The sequence below is a fragment of the Numenius arquata genome, chromosome 1 (assembly GCF_964106895.1).
Source record: "Numenius arquata chromosome 1, bNumArq3.hap1.1, whole genome shotgun sequence".
NCBI classification, from domain to species: domain Eukaryota; kingdom Metazoa; phylum Chordata; class Aves; order Charadriiformes; family Scolopacidae; genus Numenius; species Numenius arquata.
In genome coordinates, this window is record NC_133576.1 from 61414654 (window position 1) to 61438475 (window position 23822).

Consider the following 23822-nt stretch of genomic DNA (forward strand, 5'->3'; position numbering starts at 1 on the left):
CTGCTGCTTGGATTTTTGCTCAGGAGAGAGTTTAGCTGCCCTCCAGAGGATGACGTAAGACTTGCTAAAATATAGAAATCTTCATTCTCAGCACACTCCTGGGAGAAGCAAGTGTGTCAGAATGAGACCAGCATATAGGAAGCAAAGTTGAATCTCTTTGTGGCAACAATACAATACAAGTTTAGCATTTAAATGAAACCAAGAAATGCCTTATTCAAATACGTTCAGAGAAATATTTTAGTAATACAGAGGTGAAAAGATATCTGTGCTGCCAAGCCTCTTACATTTAAGTATGTTTTTTCCTGCAATAATTTTTATGAACTGCAAAATGAGACTGAACCACGTCATGTTCTAAATCATCAGGTAGCTCCCTAAATGAGAACGGAGGGCTGAAATTGTTTCAAATAAAAATATTTTTTAGAATATTAATGAAAAAGCTCAATAATTCTGAGTGAGAGGTAAGGGATTTCTACATTGCAGAAATATAAAGGAAAATTGTGTGAGGAAGGCAGATTACTTCCAAGATTTCCAATGAACACAAATAAGGATCATGAAACAAAAAAGGATTTTGTTTCTCTAACTGCCTGTTTGTCTTTATTTTTATGCTGCAAGCTTCGTATTACTGTTTCAGAGCAAACAAAAATCTATCTTCATTAATAGCAATATGCCTTCGGGGCTAATATCTAGTATGATACGTATGAATTGAAAAGTAATTTTCTGAGAGCTACTGGCACCTAAAGCAATGGATTTGCATTGCAGCATAATTTGAATCATACAGTGTTGATAATTAATACTGAATCATTTATTAGTATATTTAATCATATGTTTACTGGATAAGTAACTACAGAATATGGTCTGGAAAAAACAACCAAACATGTTTTTTGATGCAAGTAATCAAATTGCCAAAGTGTCTCCAAAACCACAGGATACCAGCCAGTTGCATAAAAACAACTAGGATGTCATCTAATAAAAGCGGCAACAAACCCTTAAGAAATACAGCTAAAATAAATACCAACAATAAAAGTGTTACAATAATTATCAGTTAATTTAAGCTTTTTCTGATCAAATTTAGGTGTGATTCAGAATTAGAAGCTCAGAAGTGGAGAGAATTAAGTGTCTGCAGGGAGTGATTCGGAGTACTTAGATGTTGAAAACTGGGTCACACAAATACCTCTTATTGTGTATCACTTAACTGATTTGCTCCTGCATGCACAGACATCAGTCTTCATCTATCAGTAGATGTGAAAACTGGATTAATTCCACTCCACTTTAAAGAAATAAGCTTTGTGAATGCATATTTTGATCAAATGCCCTACGATGACTCACAGTTTTGCAAAGAATAATGAAACCCTAGAAGCAACTTACCCACTTACTTACATATTTGGACCATAAAACCTTAAAGTTATATGCGAACACTAATGATAAAGACGTAGACAAAGGAGTCTTCCTTTACTTCCTTACTTTAACATGACAGTTTTGTCCATATGGCTGTAAACTAAACAAGTTGTAAAGCAGCAGAGAGTAAAAAATTTATGTTATTGCCAGGCTAACCATCTCTGGACTTCAAAGAAGTCTGCAAAGAAGTACACCACACAAGTATGTGTTAAAGGAACGGTAGTCTGTCTAGACTAAGCTCTTAATTGTTAAAATGCCACCTTTAATCCTTGCGTAGACAAGATTTTCAGATTCCAGATATGGAAGGAAATTACTGTTACTTTGTTCTGGTGAGTAAGTGATGCAAGGAGGACAAGGTCTTTGTGGCTTTAGACTTATGTGAGAACAAAGGGTCCAGCTGATCTTAAAGGGCTTATTGTTAGATGTACGCTTTTGGCCTATCAACAATTTCCTTAATAACAAACTGCTTTACTTCCCTTTGAAAGCATGTATGAAATAATTAAAAAAAATTAGCCTCTCCACATCCCCACTTCAATCATGTCTTATGGTCCAAAGACAAACAGCAGATGCAAAAATTTTTTTATAAAAAAATGTATGAATGCAGATGGACATTGGCATATTGCACTGGAAGACATAGTTAAGTTTTCAGCTTGCTGAAAGGGGAATGGAGTGCTATGTCCTTGATGCACATCACTGCTAAGACAGCTACATGTCAGTGAACATGACTCTGAAAGGGCAGCCAAGTTCTGAATCTGCAACAACTTAGATCAGTAGTTAAGGATTAGAAGGCTTAAGAGTTTCATTAACTACATCACTATACAGTGCAAAGTTTGCTTTTGTGGAACAGTTGTGATAGATAAATAAATGTCACAGTGAGAAAATCTGTCAGCAGACACTGACTCCTCCAAACTGACAGTTGAATTAAGAAGCAAGAAGATGAGTGACAAAAATGCAGAGTATGGATCTGCTGTGTGCATGGCCATACTTCTTGTCTTCTGTTCAATAACCACTTCAATTGCTCCTGCATATTAGTAACATATGTGAAAATGCGAGAATGAGAACAACTAGAAATTGAGTTGAAAAGCATGCGCAAATTAACGTTTTAAAATGAGTGGTAAAATATACTTTTTTAAACACCATTAAGCACCTTGTGAAAGCCTGCTGTATTAAAAAAATGAGTAGTTACAGTGAGCACACAGGAAGATGAACATTTCCAGCATCAGAATCTGGAATGTTTTGGTGGTTTTAAACTCAGTTTGACTACGCCCCCTTAAAAATGCTTCACTGTGACAACTTAACCAGTTTGGATCATGAATTCAGTCATCATCCTACAAGTCTGGTCTCAGGCAAATTTAAGATTACGTCAATGATTGTGTATTGCTCAAGATTACTTAGTATCTGTGACATCTGTATTCTTGAAGCAGACCAGATCTACAAATGACTATCCATGCCAGGTTTTGGTGCAGCGAGTTTTTGAAACTCAAAGTTGGCAACTGACTTCTGACAGAGAAAGCAAATACTGAAGAACTTCAAGTCAAAATGAAAAACTAAGAAATTCCTGAGGATCCTCAAGCTTGCAGTGGTGAATGCAAGCTGCATGAGAGATCTGTTTGCCTCTGTCTCAAGTCAGCTTCGTTGCAACAGGAGCAGAAAGAGTGGAAGACACCCCAGACACCTCCACTGACTAGTCTCTTCATAAATCACCAGTTGGTACTACTATTCAAGCACAGAGAAAATGACAGAATCATTCAGAATTTAGGTAGGCGTGGCTGGTGTATAAATCCTTTCCTAGAATCAGTTTGACTTTCAAAGCTGATTCTCACAGAAGCCAATCTTTCTGAAAAAAGAATAAACCCACAAGCCATGATACACAGGATAGTTAAAGCACAAAAAACTTGGTTGAAACTTCCCTCTGGCAGATAGGTTTTTACAAAAGGACAAATTACACAGACAGCATTACAAACTGCATTTCATTTTACCAAGACTTATGCAGAAATTACCTGAATGGAAAGGAAACTGCTGTTTAGCTTCTCCTGTGTGAGCATCCCAAATTATTGTTGTCTGCATCCGAAGGAAGGGGGAAAAAAAAAGATTAGTGACTGTTCAGCTCAGAGAAAACAAACAGACAGCACCCTCACTGAGGAGCAATTCTAAAAGATGGACTGATAAAATTATTGACTGCAGAGAGCCTTGTGCGCTTAACAGCTGAAAAAACAGAAATCACTTCCAAACATTACAGAATAATAATCTAAGTGTAGATAAGGAAGTATCACCCCTTCATGAAGTAATATAACTACTAAGGATGGGCATACTCTGTCTGAATAATGCTAGATGACAGCACTACCCATTTTTAATACGCATTTTCCTACAGCTGTTTCAAGTTATCTTCTTCAAAGACTTTTTCCCCTTTTCAAAGATGCAAATTGAATTATATTCCAAATCTACACAATACTACATTTCTAACAATTAAACCACCAAGTGAAATGTTTATCTAGCAGCAGAGAGCATATCACTGCTTGCCACTGTGGTGGGATGGACTGAAGTGTAATTTGCTTACTAGAGGTTTAATCCATACTCACAGCGCACGTAAGCAACTACCCTGTAGAGCTCAGTACCACCTTTGGAGTGAATTGTCAATATATTAGGAGTATACACTTCCAGAAAATAAATGAAGGATGCCTCATCTTCCTGATAATGGATCATCTAAAGAATCACTGCTGTTATTGGGAAGATAAGTTTGCCAGAATAATGGAACTACCATTGGGAGACAAGTGTAGCTGAATATAAGCCAGTATTAAAAGAAATAAAACTAAATTCTCATTTTCACAAGTATGTGAAAATAGAGGAATTCATCTAGCCTACAAATCAGATGTACAAGCCTGAGTTAGTTTCCCTAGACTCCCTCTGTCAGTTGCTGGAGAGGAGCACTATCAGGGCATCTCCCTGCAACACAGGCCACACAACCCATCTTGGCCATACAACCCATCACTCGGAAGTGCCATTTTTCTCTCCAAATTCTATAAAGGAAGCCAAGGATGATGTACAGATCTAATTTTTAGACATCGAAAGACAGACAACATGAATGCTGTGTACTTTCTGGTTTCATTTTTAATGGATTTGTGCTCATCATCAGCAGTCATCTGTTCATTTTAGTCTCTAATATGCACTCAGCTGAAACTACCATGTTTTGCTTGATTTGGAGTTCAGAACTACCATTTTTTTGCATATTTGCATAGGAAGTCATATATATTTTATTCAAATACAAGTGTTTCAATAATTAGATAAGCTAAAAGGTCAAGTATCTTTAATATAATTTCTTTTCTGGAAATAGTTAGTCAACAAAACTATAAACATAAGTAGTGGAAACAATTCTTTTCTTACTGAGAAACATTCATGATGCAATTTTACACAGGGGCTGAGTTGTTTTTTTTTTAAGTAAAATCTTTTACATAAAAATAGTACACATTTATGCAGCCTCTAAAATGTAATCAACACGCACTAAAACATATTAAAGAAAAGTACACTCTCCAGGATGCCTGGAGGAGAAAAAAAATAATCTTATGGAATTTAGCAGCACAAGTTTACAGAGTCAGCACATTTATGTATTAGAATAATGTATTTTTAAAACTTACTTTATCAACACCAGCACTTAAAATATAATTCCCCTTTTTGTTCCATTTCAGGGCAAATATTGGACCTTTATGTTGACCTAAGGTGCTTGCAAGGTTACCTAGAATAAAGAAAAGGTTAATATTACAATTTGTTTACAAATTAGCCAAATTATAGTTCACTGCTGTTCGATGATTAAGAACAATAAATGTTGTTTGACTTACCATCTTCTGTCCATATTCTTGCAAAACCATCATACGAGCCTGTAGCCAATAGTGTTCCGTCACTCTGTTGGGATATACAAAAATGGCAACAGTCGATACTAGATGAAATCTGGTTCAATGAAACGTTTTCCTTTTAATTTTTTTTTTTTTTAAGGTTGGTGCATTGGGATTTATGGGAAATTTGAGTCCACACATTGAGACAGCTTATACTATGATTTAAACTAAAGGTTTATTACTGCAGTCAGCAAAGAGGAAATAAAATCCTCTAACATACTGTGAAATACTGGGCTAAACCGTCAGATGAGTAATTTAATCAAAAGGATTAGAAAGAGAAAATAAGATATAACAAATTCCATGGGGTTCCTTCCCGATAACAAAAAGATACTACTTCTTAGACATAAAAAGCCTATAAAACATCAACAGATCGTCTAAATCCTGACTAAATCCCATTTCAGTGAAATTTAGGCACCTACACTTTAAAGAAGGACCTAAACACCTAAGTCACCTACACTCACAGTCAACACCTTGAATGCTATCTACCACAAAGGAGCTGCTTCCTACTTGTCTAAACACAGACTCCCAGACATGATCAGAGGCACAGCACCATGATGGACCGCCTGAGAAAAGTTGGATTCCTGGGTCCCAATTAGAAGAAAAAAAAGCCCAGGAATTGTAATCATCAAAGTAGATGTATTCTGCTGGAGGCAGCCCTTCACTGAAGGATACCTCCTCTGCAGGAGTTATTGGGCCAGAATGAGAATAATTAGAAAGGAACTCAACTCTGCAACCGGGTGAAGTGGGTACTGTCAGAGCTGGGCCTTTAGTTTTGAAACATTTAAGGACCTGGATTAGCAGTGAGATTCATCCTGTTTACCTCCAGACATCCAGAAGATAGGAATCAGTTTAAGAGAGTAACCTAGTCTCCTATATAACTAACAGCATCACCCACCTCTGGAGTGTAATTAATGATCCCATTTGCTTTAGGCTCTGCCCAGACCAGTACGAGGGCACACATCTCTGCTTCTGCTGACTTAATCTACATGGTTAAATCTAAGGGAGATGAATCCTCCCTTGGTACCAAAGGACACAATCTGAATATGGCCTCTAGAAAGAACCTTTCTTATTATAACATAAATCACATAAACCAGAGAAGAACTGACTTAATATCACCAGTGTTAAAATTTCATAGTGAAATATGATTAATATTGTCGTTCTAAATAACAATAAAGGCAGATGGCATTTCTAGCATCATGAATAGAAAATCAGGAAAAGGCATAAAATAATCCTTTAGAACATATGTCCACTCCAACCCTCCAAAAACAGTAAGAGCAGCTGTAGGTTTAACTCAAACGTATAGTGATGTAGGGGGAAAAATATCAAAACCTAAGCCAACTTCACTGTAATATACAGTTATCTGGACCACAGATCAGAATAAAGGTGATAAGAGCAAAAAGAGAAAAGAGAAGGAAAGCTCAGGGACTAGATGTACAGCTTATCCAAATTTGTTAAGTGGTAATTCACATTCTTTGGAATATTCAAAGTAAGTTGGAAGCATTTCAAGTGTTTAAATTAGGAACATTTCCCTACATTAAGTACTAGCACAATGCAAGTGAAGTATCAGTGATCGATGAAGTCTTGAAAGGTAAGGAACTATTACAGGAACTACTAGAGGATGCCCTGTATGTTTTGGACAACTTTTCTCATAACTGTTTTGCACCTTTGCATGTTTTCCTCTTTCAATTACTCTTTTCCTACTCCTCAATTCAGTTTTTCCCAACTATTTTTCTTCACCATGATATCCACAGGAAAGAAGTAATGAACATTCTTGAGTTTCATGTTTATTTGCTTTGTTAACCTACCTCTGCTTTCTGTACTATTCACCAAGTTCTTTCATTGTGTCAAATATACAATACAGAGAGGAAGTTGATTTATGCAATGGCATTATCTTTTACTTTTGTGAAGCACCTAGCTCACCTGAAGGACAATAATATTGCAGTAAAGATTAATCGAATCTTTGTCTCTGGCCAGCAACTGAGACTGTATGTAACTGCTGAGAATTCTTTCTGGTACTTAATTTTTAATCTGTTTTCCTACAAAAACAAGACTAATGCGATCATGCTGTCTGTAATAATAACAGCAAAGCAGACAGAATGCAAGTGATCTCAAAATTAATTAAGGTTCCTGCTAGGTCTTGTAAGTTCTTTTTAAAATGCTTGGTGGCAGAAAGGAGATGTGAAACAGCCTCAGAGCCACCCAAAGATAGTGCCCAGACACTGGGGATTCTTAATATCTCTCCTTTCTGCTCACTTCCACCTTCTCTGTGCAGGACCATATTATCTAAGATAGAAGGTTTTGCAGGATGAAAGTAAAAAAGGGATCGGGCAAAACAGTGCCACCTAGAAGGTGGGTAGGGAAAAAGAGAATGACTATTCATGCTCCTGCCAAGATAAAGACAATAATGTGAACATGTTTTGCTTTGCACAGCATAATTCAAATGTGAGAGCGTCTTGATCTTGATAGTCCAACCTCAGAAAAAGTATCACTGGTGCTTATATCTCCTTACATGCCAAAACAAAGTAACTATGAGATGCAAAAAAACCTATTAATCAGGCTTCATTACTACATAGATTGCTTGTTTAATTTTCATGCTTAAAGTTGGCTAAGTTTATTTTTACCCATGCTCCTAAAACAGAGATATAAATATATCATTATTAAGCGTGAAGATGGCAACAGTCCTGGAAAATTACAGCATATAGGGGAAAGTTCAGCCTATTATGAGTATTTGAAACAAGAGGTCAGTAGGTTAGGACAGAGCTTCTGGCCACCTCAGATATAAAAGATACAGAGCAGCAGCTGTAATTGCCTCTGAATTAAATTTAGACAGTTAAAAACCATGCACAGTCTTAGAAGTTAGCTTACATTCCAGTCCAATGAAGTCACATCCTTATTGCTGGGGACATCGTGTCCTCCTTCTCTTATGCAGTGCCTCAAAACTAGTTGAGTGGAACCGCTGTTGCTGTTTTCATTGAGATTCCATATTCTGGCTGTTGAGTCTCCAGATCTATAAAAGCAATTGTGCAGAGATGAAAACTCCTCTTGGTGTTGACCCAGCAAACAATGTAAAAACCTCCATTTCTGTTTTCATTGAGAGAACATCACAGCCTTTATAAAGTAATTTTTCTTTTTAACAGTTCCTGCACTCTGTATACCTTTTAAAAAGAGTTAATATATATTTAAATTATACATATCATCTAAATCCACATCACCTTTTTCTTTATTCAGAACAGTTCTACCTAAAATACATTTGCTTGCTCGCTACATTTTGCATTTCATACCTAAAGCTGATACCACCATAACTGAGATAGTCCAGGGGAATTCAACATTGCAAGAGTAACACTGTGGAGATCCCGATAAAGACAGAAACACAAAGGGTGTGCCTACGTGCCACACATAAAAAGGGTGCACAGTCACATTAGCTCCCAATGACTCGCCGAGACCTTGGTGTTCTCCCGGAGCTGCCATATGCTCTGATCACGGCGCGATGGGACCCGCGGGGTCACCATCTGCAGAGATGCCAGGTGTCACCTTGGCAGCAGCCTCGGGGAAGGGGATCTCTAGCCATGTGACAAAGGTGCTGCCGCGCCACCTCCCTGGTCCTGCCTGGGTTCCTCTGACAGCTACGGCAGGAGCAGGAGGTGAACTTTAGGCTGCCTTGAATTTGGCCATGCCCCTTTCATAAGGTACTTCTGTTCAGGACAGACCAGAACACAGCCTCTCAGCATTAAATCAAACCAGAGAATCTAAAGATCAGGAAAGTAGAAAGGTAATTTAAATTAATTTTTAAAATTAATCTTAATTTCATTTTTTAAATTCATGTCTACAGACATGGTCCTTTGCTTTCTGTAGCTTGGCCGCTTAGCTGACCTTGTCTGAAAAAGTGGCAAAATAACTATTAACATAATAGAGCAAGACAGAGACACCATCAGGATTTTAATCTATTTTATAGACCAAATATTTTCTAGGGAGATGTTTTTATTGCAGACTGAAGGAAGACTGATTTTGTCTAGAAAAAGTGAAGAGGAGGAAGTGAAGAGGTTATCATAATCTGCTTGTAAAATAATATATTTATTTTCACTCTATATAAATCTCACAGTGAAAAATGTCTCTAAGGTCAGAAATCAATTTGCAACAGGGTGGAAGATATTATGCTTTCTAGTTTACTGGGATTTGTCTCTTGCCCTCACCCCCCACCATCCTTCCCTGCTTTTTTTTAAAGAATCAATAACAACAATCAAAACAATCAAAGTACCCTGAACTGCTTGTTTTGTCCAGAGGGTAATTTTCATTTACATGCAGTAAGTATAATCTTGGAGGAGAATTAGGATCTCTCTTAAATTTCCAATAATTCATACAGTCAAGATGAAATTTCACTGTTGGATATACCTGATGAGTTAGCTTTTCCTTTTTTTAAAGTAATGACTAGAACTTCCTTTCCTATACAATAACAAAGAGAAAAAGTCTTTCTTCGAAGACTAAAAACCTAAGATCCATTTTTGCTTTGATAACCCATGTTTTACTCAAAAGGAAGTCCATCACAAAATAATATTAAATTTTCTACGGGTCTTCTAATAAAACATTTTAATTATTTCTACTAAAAATACTGGGTAAATTTTAAACACGTCTTCGAGTGCAAATATTGACCAATTAAGTATCAATCTTGATTGATCTTTGTGTATTATTTTACAAATAATTTAGCCAAATTTTACATGAACAACAGTTCAGCCGTAAAAGCAAAAACCTCACTGCCTTTATCAGTGGCCTTGAGCTCTGCTGGGTCACGGCACGCCTGGGGAATGTGCCCTGCTCTCCTCTGAACCCTTTGTGTCAAGCTCACATGTGATGGCTGGCCAGGGCTTTGCAAGCCTAGCCACGAGCTACTGCTGTACAGCGACTCTTGAATTTTTGGCACAAATCTTTCACTTTAGCGATTATAAAATAATTAAAATCAGGATAATTTTTGCCACCATACAGAGCTGTGACTGTAATATAACTCCTTATTTTTCAGAGGTCTGGAAAACTGAACAACAATTTTGCGCGTGTTGGCCAGAAAATGAATGAAGTAAATCATGAGGCTCAGAAGTTAAGGAACATTTTTACTTGTGATAATTTACAATAATGGGAATGGGAGTAAATCTTTCATAAGCTTGGGTTATTGGTTAACATGCTAAGTAGGAAATTCCTTGAGCACTGGCTTCTCCACTATATAGGACTCTGGGCCACTCCTGCTCTCATTGTAATAATCCAGTTTGTTATTGGACCCTGTGAATAAAGTACTCAGCCACTTGGCTATCAAACACAATATCCTATTTGCTAGTTCTAAAAGGGTTATGTTTTGTTTTTCAACAGTTTTATTTAGTCAGTTTTCTGGCGATGCTTGGGCAATCTTATTTTCCAGTATTTTAATTTTGTTTTTCCATTTTCTTCTTCCTAAGGCTACATAAGCTATTATGTGTCCCTGCAGAGAGGCTTTATAAGCCTACCAGTGTGTGGCAGGGGTATTTGTGTGTCTTCCCTTTTGTTGCTGGGAGAAAAAAAAAAGAGTATTCTCTGCTCTGGAAAGTATTCTGATTTCTGTTGAATGATTCAGTGAACCTTGCCTTATTAGAGGACCATAGTTCAAGCACAATTCAGAAAGATATTTAATCTCCTTAGCCCACAGAAGCATTTCTATCTGCATGATAAAGCAGCTCATTCCAACATGCAAGTCATGAACACTTGAGTAATAGGTATACTGTTCTGCCCTAGGGTAGAGTACTGCCAAATTTTAGGAAGGCTAGTTCTGAAAGAATTTTATTTCGTGCTCTCCAGTCCCAGTATAATCGTGAATCAAGGTGGACAAATGTTTGCGGAATTTTTACTGTGACATATAAAATCTCCATTCCATAACTATCAGCAGAGAGGTTAAAACAGCTGCAGTTGGGTAAAAAAATTTGCAAGATGGTTGTTGAACCTCCGTATTTCTAATCTTCAGCTGCAAATCTTATAATCACTGTTATTTTGATAAGCAATATTGCTAATGTGTATTTAACACTTCTGTCTCAAACAGGTTAGACTTTTTATTATTTTAAAAGAGATTAATAAAAGCATAAAGGGAATGAAACTGTTCCTTATACTTTAAACACCTAACTTTTCCTTAATAAAGTAGGTCTCTTAAAGTAAGCGCTTACATTTCCTAGGCAGTCAGTAGAGGGAAATGCCTCTGAGGTATCCAGAGGGAGATCTCTGTCCCACTGATTCTACAACATTGCTACCTACAACAGGTTATTCAGCTCGACCTCACCTAATAGCTGACTGCTTTGCATTAATTGACTTGATGCAATGAGGAAGCTGGCCCCAGTAAAGTCACCTGCTAATGAATACGCACTTCCAGTTAGCAGAATTAACACCTGGCACTGACTAGGGGGTGGTGTCTGAAATCAAACCACTTGACCTGGTAATTCAAAAGGATCATACAGGAAGGTAATTCACAACAGAACCTAAACCACTGATATGAGGAATACAGTAACTCAAAACGTTATATAAAACCCAGAGATGATGACAGGAGATGGCCTAGAAACATCCTTTCTTGTTTCTGAGAGACACAGCCATAACTGAAAGACCTTGGACAACAGCTTTTACGGCTAATTATTTTGCTGACTAGAGGGAGCGAAGGTGCACAAAGCACTCTGCAAGAGACAAAGTTCCCCTGTGTGAAAGAGGTTGGCACAGATCAGCAAAGATAAGCAAAGAAACCTACTGTTGAGTTTTGGGAATGAGGCCAGTTCCCTCTGCTTCACAGCTAAGAGAATTACTTGAAGGGCACGGCTGGATGTAACAGAACAGAGCACGCTCTTGGAAGCAGCAGCTGAACGTGCAGAGAGAGCATCCTAAATTCAACTAATAAAGCTTTTGGAGTTTAAGCCTCTGGCAACCTTGACATTCACAGTCCATCCACTTCCATACTAGGAAATTCAAGCATGTTCAGGAACACTCTGGGTCACTGGACCATGATCACCTACGCTAGCCAACTGATAGGTTATTCACTAGCCTGTTTTAATTAGCACTCTTGCTCTGGGCCCTAACGTTCTCTCTAAATAACTCCTGGGCATGGCTTGGTGGTTACAACGGTCCAGGGACAATTCCCAACGTGCAGTTTGTTTGGCAGTCAGGACAGTTTGCTAGCACAGACACCGGCCGTTCTGTGCCAGTTGGCCTCAGTGCCTAGGAATATTCCCAGGCATGGTTAGTTTACTAATGTGGACATAGCTGTAATGGGTTTCTGCACTACCCAAGGAACATAACCATCTGTAATAATTTACATGTGTCATAAAATTAAAACTTAGATATTGAAAGATATCTCATGGAAGAAATCAGTCTTTGAAGAAGAGGACAATTGGATTTTAAGAGCAAAATTGGAATTATGGCCAGGAATGGCCAAATCTTCACATTTGGCCAAGCATCTACTTTTTTTTAACCTGTCCAAAACAATATATGCAATTACTTCTTTTGGAATGTTGATTTCCTTCATAAAGGGTAATTAAACCTGTTACATGGCTGTATGTATTCACTTCAGTGTACTATTACAAAGTTTCCATTCCTAACATCTAAGCATTCTTCTCACAAGCGTTTGGTAACAGTCATGCTTTTGATAGCCTTTACTGGTATCTCTAGTCTCCTCCATCCTCCACTTTAAGGGTTATGGGTGTGGTGGAGGAGGAAAAGCAGCTGCAGAATATATTTTTTCTGGCTATTTGATCAGAGAAATTCCTGTCTCCAATGTTTGTTTTTTTTAAAAATAGCCCTTTACAAAATCCAGAGAGTAAATATTCCTGTGCTAGCCATCACACCCTAAAAAATCATAGCAATTAAGTAGATGGGACATGAAATATCAAAATCCCTTTCTATCAGGGGGATACTCACTAAATCTGGAAACCAATGCTCTAGTTTGGGGTAATTCATTCTACAAACAAATCCCCCTACACAGCTTGCTTCAGATTAGATTGTGAACCTGCAATATTCTTTTAGTGCTTTGAAGATTACATCAGGTTGCCATCTAAACTGCTGCTAATTGTTAGAAAAATTTATTGCTTGTATAACAAGGCTTGAAGAAAACACTTTGCCTCAAATTGAGATTTGATTGTGCTAGGCATTTTATAAACAGAACAAATGTGTTATTTCCTTTATTTAATAGTTAGGTTTTTCTACGTATTTTTGAAGAAGACAACAGATGGGTACAATGAGGCAGATGGGAAAACAGAAGAAAACTACAGACTGGGCAGCACAATATGGCTATTATAGAATCTAACAATTCGGTGTTCTCACATCAGACTAACTGCAGTATTCTTCTTTGAAGTATTACTTTGTACAAGGCAAACAGAACTGCAGCATAGTGTGCATCTCGGGGAATTTCTCCCCCTCGCTTAATTGCTGCCATAATACATAGTTTACCTATAGATGTTAGGTTGCATTGTCATTATACCAGACATATCAAATGCATCTTTGTAGTGGCATAATCAGACAGTCAACTCTCTTCCTTTGGTTTCATTTTCTGCTGTGCATTCTATGCCATTTCAGTCATGGAAGCTTCATTAGGCACTTGCTGCTGTATTACGTGAAGGCTAACTGCACCACATACTTTGTTTCTTGCGAGCAGGGTAAAATCTCATCAAGATGCATGGTTCTAAATTATTTGCATTTTCATTGCATTGCCATTAGTCTGCGTGAGACACAGCACCTGATGGTACTTTCTAACCATGCATGTATTTATGTGCTTCCAAAATTAGTAGGGAAGCTTATTAAGAAAGACCTATTACACTGAAGGGTAAAGCTTAGTTGAAGGGCTAGTGAGATGGTACTCTCCATTAGACATCTCACTAATGGTTCTGATTATCACCGTCTGGGTTTACCTGAAGCAGTGTAAGATATCATTGTCCCAGGGATCCACCTACCAGTGCTCAGCACCCTGCAGCAAAGTTAAACACCCACTGGTTCCTCTGTCACTGCAGCACATCCTCTGGTTTATTAAATGGTCCGCAGTTCAAACTATGCACTTGTGAACCACAGGTCCTAGGGAAGCACTACAGTATGGCCAGCACTGGCAGAGTGGCGAGCCGATACTAGTTACCAATGCTAAAGCCAACAGATGAGGTCCGAGCACCTATACGTAAGAGTCTTAACTCCCTGTGTAACGAGTTGAGAGATGTAGGTACCTGCAGAGGGACACAGCACTTGAGTAGATGCCTAATTTCAGCTGTGCAGATATTCTCCAGAATAAAGCAGTATCTTCACTTCATCTCACGTGCCACCAGGTGTCCCTAAAGAATAATTCTGTATGGTATCCTTTTCTCCCCATCAATTTTCCTTTAGATAATGTGGGTGTGCTACCTGATCACCTGCAGACTGTTCTCCACAGAATTCAAATAAATACCACAATGGATAAGTTTACTATTAACAAGTACACTGTTTAAGATGACAGGGCTAAAGGAGATCTTTTGTATCAACAAATACAGTCCCTTCATTTGAATGATCCTAAATAAGCTGAGCTGTGATCTCAAGACAGCCCATGAAACTGTACTCAAGTTTGCCCCCACAATGGGAACGCTCTGCCAGATTTTATGAAACCTTTTCTAGATTTTCATCTTTAATTTAAAGAAACAGCTACAAAAACAATTTAATGAGGTTAACTAAACCCTCCTTAGTTTTTGAGGTTTTCTTCGCTATTTGGTCATGGTTATCAATGGATAGTCAAAGCATTTAGACATATATTGAGAAGTTAGAGAAGTACAGGAGCATGTTCGTTCAGGACCATTTGATGTTGATTTACAAATCATTATGTAGGCAGTAACATTTCATGAACATCACAGATTCTTTGCGTTCCCTTGATTATTTTTTTTTCCTTGAAAATATCCTCTCAGATTTGGGCCAGGACAATTAAAGAACATCATGTGCTACAGGCCTTCCACACTTGTCAATACTAATATTGATTTGTTTATACATTAACTAAATCTCTTTTTATGGCTTAGCTGTATGCTGGGAAGAGGAAAATCTTCGTGAAATAACTGTTTTATGCTTGCCTATTTAAATTGGAGATTGATCATAATGATCAGGTCTTCCTTTCTTAATAATAATCATTTGGATGGAGCTTTGCTAGGGATAAGTAATACCACCAAGCTCTATTGCCTGCAACACCACAAAACTGAGTGGGTAGAAGAATATGGTTAGCAGAAAATACAGCAAATGCATGGCATAGGAGTGCGGCTGCTATTACTGCTCTTGTCTATATCATGGCATCACCCAGCGACCCTATCACAAACCTGAAGACACTGAGCCTATGGAAAAAAAGAGCTGAATACCAAAGTTTTTCATCCAAAACCCCTACATTCAGTTTTTGCAAATTCTAATGCTATATCAATTTGAAATTAATAAACGAAGACACTAAGATGCTAAAAGTACTATTGGGCCTGGACATTCCAGAAACAAGGCATATTCAGAAGGAATCGGTTTTTTAAAAATCCAGTTTGTTGTCTGAAATCGTTCTTTGGAAGCTGTTGTATTCACACTCTTGGAGATCTTGGTGCTGTTTATCCAACCTGATATTTATTCTTTCCCATTTGCACTCTAATTCCTTCCTTTCTATTCTGATGACCTTGCAAAAAGTTGTCAAGAAAATAAGGGCTCTCCTCTTCCTTGTAAGAAATGTGTTCCTGTCATGGTTTCATCTAGGACAGAGTTGACTTCCTTACTTGCAGCTGGTGTGGTGTTACGTTTTGGATTTGGGATGACAGAGAGTGTTGGTAGCACAGTAATGTTTTCATAGAATCATAGAATTGTCTAGGTTGCAAGGAACCTAAGCAATCAAGGCCTTTTCTGCTCCTCACACCACCCTGCCAGTGAGTAGGCTGGGGTGCACAAGAAGTTGAGAGGGGACACAGCTGGGACAGCTGACCCCAACTGACCAAAAGGACATCCCACACCATATGACGTTATGCTCAGTATATAAAGCTGGGGGAAGAAGAAGGAAAGGGGGGACATTCAGAGTGTTGGTGTTTGTCTTCCGAAGAAACTGTTATGTGTGATGGAGCCCTGCTTTCCTGGAGATGGCCGAACACCTGCCTGCCCATGGGAAGCAGTGAATGAATTCCTTGTTTTGCTTTGCTTGTGAGTGTGTCTTTAGCTCTAATGTCTTTAGCTCAACCCACGAGTTTTTTCTCACTTTTACTCTTCTGATTCTCCTCCCCATTTCAACTGGGGAAAGTGAGCAAGCAGCTGCATGGTCCTAGCTGCCGACTGGGGTTAAACCACAACAGTTCCGATATTGCTAAGAAACTTTAAGTGATAAAGACCCATTTCTCTCCTCCAGCTAATATCAGCTTTCCTCCATGTTCCCAGCTAGACTTCTTAAATTTAGCCTTCATTTAAAAGTTTAACTTTAAGCATGAACAAACATAGATTCCAACTGTGTCTGTATATAGCTCTCGGGGTATTTTTACATTAGCATTTTTGTTTGGATCAAAAGCCCTTTTCGTAAGTCAAAGTCTCACTTACCATGCTTTGGTTGTCATTTCTGAGCAGTCCTGCAGAACACAAACTAGACTCCTTTCCAATGACACTAAGCTAAAACAGGCCTTCAAACCATTACTTAATGTTCAGCTCATCGGACAAAACTAAGTCCAGCCTTAAGCCCCCCTATCCCATACAAACAGTGGTGACATAACAGTCCTTGCATAATAGTTTTTGCTCTACAATCTACTCCTTTTTGTGCACCACGCTGACGCAGACATAGCCAAAGAGAACTCTGGTTTAGAGTTACCATACTTTTAAAAAGTAAACTTGGATGGTAAAGACTTTCTGAGGTGCCAATGTGAACCATTAACTAAGAGCAGTAGGAGTAGATTACAAGAACTTCAAATATCTGAGAATTATCCATAGTTATTTTAAAAACCTTTAAAAAAACAAAAGTGTATTCAGGGCCACAGAGTGCACATCTTAAATGTGCAAATGCTTCATATTCTGCGTCACCTTATAATTACTTAACTCCTACATAGGTACAGTTCTGCTGAAGAAAACAGTTGCAGGCTGAAAAAACAGTCGAGAGAACACTCACTCATCTCTGGTATACGCTCTCAAGTTCTTGCATCTCTAAATATACTCTAATTGCAGCAGCTGTTTTCAGTCACGGTCTTACCCAGATGCTAGCAGGTCACTGACAGGGTTCCAGGCACAGATGAACACCTCTGATTCATGGCCCCGAAGGACTGTTGCTTTGTTAGGAGGAATTTCAACATCCCCGTCAATTTCCATTGGCTTTGAATGATTATCTGTAAGGAGATATATCAGAATAAGTAGTTTGCAAGATGCTGTTAGGTCTGCTTTAAAAAGAGTTGGATACCCGTGGCCTAAAGCTTACAGCAACGTGTACACTATAAATAATACTCTGTGTTGTGTCACTGACCATATTACTCTGTTTTCTTCCCTATGAGGGTTCGAAGTTATGATATTTCCTTAAAATGTAGAGCTTTCCAAAATATTTTGTATAAATGCACATCACTTTTATTCAAAAAATAGTTAGCATTTATTTCAGTATAGGTTTTTTTGAAGCTGGCTTCATTAGAAAATGACTTACAAATTTATTAAAATAACAGGTTGCCACATTTGAGAAAAGCTTTATGCTGTTCTTTTAAAAAAGTCAGATACAGCACATAGCTTTTCTTACACAGTGTCCTGTAAGTAACATGTGTGCTACTCACAGATGAAGAATACACTGAGTAAGGGCCTCATTCCCTGAGCATGGCAGTGAAACAATGAGAGATCACCTACACAAGGATATCCAAAGGTACCAACTGAGGCATAGATATACTTAACCTACATGCTGTAATTCTGGGGCTTTTTTAGACTGCAGTCTAAGTAACCTTGTTTTTATACAGCTCTTTTCTTTCCTTAAGGAAAAAAAGTGAATTTAAAATGATGAATTTCTTTTAGTGGCAGTAATTCATTCCAATTTGCATCACGAACAATGTTTTCACGCCAGATTTTCATTGCTTCAGTATAAATCTTCCTCATTCAGCTCAGACTACACTTCCTGGCAGCAGCACAAGATCATTATCCTCTGCAAGCATGGCACCAGTCAAGGACAGGTACCGCGCTGAAACACCAGACAGCAGATGCTGCACACAGAAGTGTGGCCCATTTCGCAGAAAGCCCATCCAAGAGCAGAGAGCTGGCAGGCTGGGGGAAAAGCAGCCTCGTGTCGTCTAATCAATGCCTTGGCCAGCTGATCTGCTCTGATTGATCAAAATCCAAGTTCTCATTCTGGGTTAAGTCTTTTAGTTAGTCATTCTTTGATCACATATGGAGATCCATAGGTTTGCAAGTGGAATAATTATGCTTCTTTATTGCCACATGTTTATGGCATTTAAAATCAGCCATCTGTCCTTATACTCAAGCTCTGCTGAGCTATTGCCCATCGACTGGCAAAACAGACTATGACGTTACACAACCGCCATTGGAAGGAAGATCTCCAGATTTCCACCCTTAACCAGGCTTTCAAATACCCCATTTTGCTCTGCCTAATTATGCTGAGTCACGTAAGTAGCACTTCTCATTCCATATTTGGTTACGTACCCTATTAACTATGTCTGTGCCATATCCATGCCATAGACAGAATGGAACGGAATTCACATGTAACTCAAGGAGTTGCATAGCACTGAGTATCAAAATTAGAAAACAACTAACAGTAGTTTCACAGCTCACATTTCTAATTCAAAATATCTGTATTTTTAATTACACGTATTACCTATGGACTTGTTGCATAAAACTAAACATATTACAAATGCCTCTTTGTAAAACCTACACCTGAGCTGAGTCCCCGTGTTAAGTATTTTCCTTGATAATTCCCTAGGTGCATAACTACTAAAATTAATACTGTCAAGATATACTAGTACTCAAGATTTAGCCTCACACTAGCAGATGGCAACTTTGTTATGATATTCTGAACAATCAGGACAACGAAGAGCAAAGCACTATTAAAACCCACCAGAAGATACGAGTCAGGAACTCGCAATCCTCCGTTTCTCAGCATAGCACAGAATCACCAGGTTTAACGCACATTTTTATGAGGAAAAAACCAGCATGGTAAGTGATCTGTGTCCTGTACGCAGTGTGAGTTGGAAGCTGGGGGCAAATCAAGAAGTAAGATCTTTCAAGTGTTTTAATTTGAAAAATTTAAATGAGACACTGCTCTTACCACATACAATCCTGTTACCTGCCTGGCTCTGATGGCAGAGCTGCTTTTCACACTCAAATAAAACCAAATGACAGCTTGGGAGCAGCACTGCTCCAAGGTCCCAGAGTCACGAGGTGCTATCAGAGTAAGGCCATCTGATACTTAAAAATATTTTGTGTTTGTACACGGCCAGATGGAGGAACCTAGATACACACTTCTAATGTTATTAACTGCTGTGAAAAAAACCCGAAGTAGTCATGCTGTGAAAAAGAAACTTCGGCCGGCTGATACCTGCATTAGTACATGGAAGACTGACTGGCCTCTGGGAGCAATGAAATACCTGCAGCATGATTTTCTATTGTCTTCCAGTAATGATTTTGACACTACAGCTTTGATGGTTCAGGAGAAAAGGGAGGGAAAGATGAAGATTCTTTCAGAAATTGTTTGCAAGTGTTCATAGTCTATGTGTTTCTTCCTGTTTTCATCAGTAGTCAGGAACATTCGTATTTAGAGTGTTACTGTTAAGCACAAAACTTGAAATGCCTCATTGAACAAACAGGACAGTTCACGCTTCTGTGAAACTGCTTCAGGCTCTTCTCAGATTCAGATAGACGCTAGCAATATAAACCAGATACGATTACGATAACAACAAAAAACTGCAGAAACCCCTGAGCACAGGACGACACCTCATGAAAGTGCTGAGTTTCTCACTCAGTACAACCTCTTGTGAGCCCTGGACTCCTTTGAAAGTTTGGCTTTCTTATGGATGCAGCTACAATGTGTGCATGGGGAATGAGGATAAGTAGATAAGTAAAATGCAGTAACCATCAAGAATAGGCTTCTTTTTTTTCAAAGTATCTTCAGAGCAGAAAGCTCTCAGTTAAGAGCCCATTTGCACAAAGAACACCTCTGAGGGTATCTCTGAAAGAGGACAGTTCTACCAAGTGCAACAGACCCTCATGGGTGAAGAACTTAAGCCTTCAGGTCACATAGTAGAGGACTCTGTTCAAATGTTTAACACAAACCATTTTCTAAAGCCTAGAGGATCTTTAGTTAAGTCTATGCTATGTTCTTCCAATTTTTTTTCCTCAAATGTATTAAAAAATCAAAATAATCAGAAATTAAAAGTCATATTCCCCCAAATTATGATGATTAAGTTTTTTTCAAAATATATAATTCTAACATACCAGTGAGTAATATTAAGTCTCTATTTCCTCCAAATTAAAAAAAGATATATTTTTAATATCTTACCTAACCCGGTCTTTTCTCAGGAAATGTGTTTTTTTACTTAAATCTTTGACAGGCCTTTCATTGAAGTTGTTCTTTACAGCTGTAGTTATAATAAAGGAACTGGGCTCAGCCTTTTTTCCAGAGCTTTATTTTTCTTAAACCCAAGCCAATCCTTGCAAATATAATGAAACAAACGACACTAAAAATATTTGAGTTGGAAAACAATCCAAACTTTGGCTCCATTTCGACACGCCAATTTTTATTTTTTTTACTAATTTTTAAAGCTGAAAACATTACTCAGGAAGCAGCAATAGAAGGCAGAAATTTTATTTATTTAGTATTTGAATCTGCCCTCAAACTGCTGTTATTGTTAGATGTTTTTCTGTCTCTCCCTTTCCTAAATCACCCAATCATATTATATTAATAATAATTTATACAAAAATATAACATATTATATTAAATATATTAACACTTTATGGGAAGACTTACAGTGTCATGGAGAACTCCACATCAGAATAAATGCAAACTAGATACCTTCCCAAAGATACCTCTTTTACCCACTCCCCCCATCCCACCTTTTTATGACAGGCTGATGTATGCATGACTTCCAGGTTATGACTAAGGACTAGCCCACAAGTCAAACCCGTCCCTATATATGCCAGTTCCGTGCAATCCAACAAAAGTGAAAATAAAGGTTTGGGAAGTTTCTCACACCTTTTTTTATCAGCAGTCTTCTCTACCCAGAAAGTCTCGGATCCTTGCCCATCCTATGTCCTATCCAATTTAAACCTTCTGTACTTATCTAAGCCGTTTGATGTCCTGTCCTAAACTTCTGTCCCATCCTACCCTAAACCTTTTGTTATAGTCTAAGTTTTTGCCAGATCTTTCATCTTAGTCTATCTGAGATTAAACAGACTCTCTGAACACAGTGATAAAGGAAACGGTAAGGCTGGATATAGAGTTTGCCCTGCATAATAAGCAAAGAAAAGAAAGGGTATGACCCTTATGTTATTTCATTAATGTAGTTAATCACTTGTCGAATCACCGTTGGCTGTTCCTCGATTTCTCAGCAGCTTCTCTCCAAAGCCTCTTTCTCCTTAAACTGCAGACCTCCCCTCTTCACCCAGGATGACCAACTGGCACAACAGCAGCTGCCAACAAGACATGCCAGCTGGCCAGCTACTCCTCGAGGACTTTCTGTTTTCCCATTGCCGCTGCCCAGTTAACTGGTCTGCCTGGTAGGCCGATTAGCCCCACTAATGCTTTGAAATTTGCTGTCTGGTAGAGCATCTCATTGGTTGACACGTCTCCTGCCTCTGTGAAATTTTACTGGACAACACAGTGTCACGTTCTTGCAGATTGCTCCAGACAGAGCTACTGGATGATATTAAGTCATACAGGACTTTTCTTTCTCAAGACTTCAAGAAAGGTCTGCAACTGTTCGTGAAAATCCTTCTATTAAAAAAAAGCTGTGAGAATTACTATTTTTAATAATAAGATGGCAGATCTGAGAAATCAAGGCTCATACATGTGAACTGATCTGCAAGGCTTTCCTTTTATTAATACAATAATATGTGTGTTTCTTCAGATCAGAAGGAACTAAGTCTGAGCGGTTCTGTATTAGTGATGAACCAATACTCAATTTTCTACCTTAAGAATTTGGTTTTTTTGGTCCTGAGACAGGAAGACTTTCCCCTAAAATTTTCACAAATCAGCTGAAGGAAAGCATCAACAAACAAAATGTCAGAATTTGATACATTAAAAAGTGCTTTCATTTCTGTTTGCACCCATTCATGTAAGTTCAATTTCAAAACAAAGGGTCAGTTGGAAGAAAAACATAAGCAATCCATAGTCTAAAAACAGCTTAATATTTTAAAATTTTTCAGAACTTTTTTACAATTGCTTTTCTCATATGAAAAATGCTATTTAAATCATTGCAGTTTTATTGGGGGAAACTATCCTGTCTAACTGGAATTCTCTGAAGAAAAACCTGGTTTGAAAGCATTTTTCTCACTGACCCACAGAGGAATCTATTGAGATCAAAGAGAAGATGGAGACTGATAAGGGTGTCTACACTGCAGAACAAATAACATTAGTCACATGACTACAGTCCTGAAATGCTACGTGTCTCAGACAAAGAGCTGTTGGGGCTTCCTACAAAACCTGCCATGCATGTTCCTCTAGAATTTCCTCAGAAGGCAATCAGGCATTAAGGTCTCATTTTAGAAGTTAGCCAGTGCCCTAATATGGCTTGCACACAAAAACCAGAACCATTAATCATATCTGCCCCGCAACGTTAGCGCAGTCGTCAAGATCTAGTTACACAAGCAGGTAGGTATGTCCCCTCCTTGTTTTATATGTCTGACTTTAGATGTCTAAGATATGAGTGCAGTCTCCCGCCGTCACCAATAAACAAAGGTGAATTCAGAGCTCTTGAGAACTGACTGTTCCCACAGACTAAGGAAATCTCGGGAAGGTAGGACCTTCATTTAGATATCTGCAGTGGAGTGTATGACTAAGCACGTGCTATTAAATAAAAAGGTGAGGAATTCTTTCTTCTGTGCCTTCAAGACAGATTGGCTGTATCCAAGATGTCTGCTGGGAATGGTCCTTGGCACCTGTGACCCTGTATTCTGTGCTTGGCAATGCTGTTCCAGAATGGATAGCTGGTATAGTCCAAACTGGGCCAAGGATCATACCAATAAAGCTATGGATGATCCTGTGCTTGACCATGCTGTGCAAGAATGGATTGCTGGTATAGGCCAACCTGTACCAAGGACCATGCCAAGGCTGTGGATTATCATAGGATAGTTGGCACTCAAGGCTGTGCTCTGGCCATGCTCCATTTACACAGACGAGGCTTGTAGGTCCCAGCCTCTCAACCAATCTCCCTCATAGCCTGGCCAAAATGACCAACTGTGGCTACAGCTTGTCCCAACTTTAATCAACTATCTAAAAGCACCTACAAAGGGGATAATATTAAGGAAGCTTGGGTAGCCTGCTCCAAGGAGAGAGTATACAGCTCCACTTATTGATTATGTCTTCAACTTGCAATTCTGAAGATATCTGAAGCTTTTGGATTCTGAGACAACACCAGTAAAACA

General features: G+C 38.4%; 1 protein-coding gene across 2 annotated transcripts in view; it reads right to left on the reverse strand.

Moving 5' to 3' along the window:
• Positions 1 to 23822, reverse strand: part of TBL1X (transducin beta like 1 X-linked) — a 201419-nt gene that overhangs the window by 8386 nt on the left and 169211 nt on the right. For both annotated transcript variants that reach the window (XM_074147899.1, XM_074147980.1), the window contains 5 exons: positions 17452 to 17584; positions 8148 to 8289; positions 5229 to 5292; positions 5028 to 5125; positions 3396 to 3456 (listed from right to left, as the gene is read on the reverse strand). In XM_074147899.1, the coding sequence (XP_074004000.1) occupies positions 3396 to 3456; positions 5028 to 5125; positions 5229 to 5292; positions 8148 to 8289; positions 17452 to 17584 (498 nt within the window). The remainder of the gene's footprint in view (positions 1 to 3395; positions 3457 to 5027; positions 5126 to 5228; positions 5293 to 8147; positions 8290 to 17451; positions 17585 to 23822) is intronic.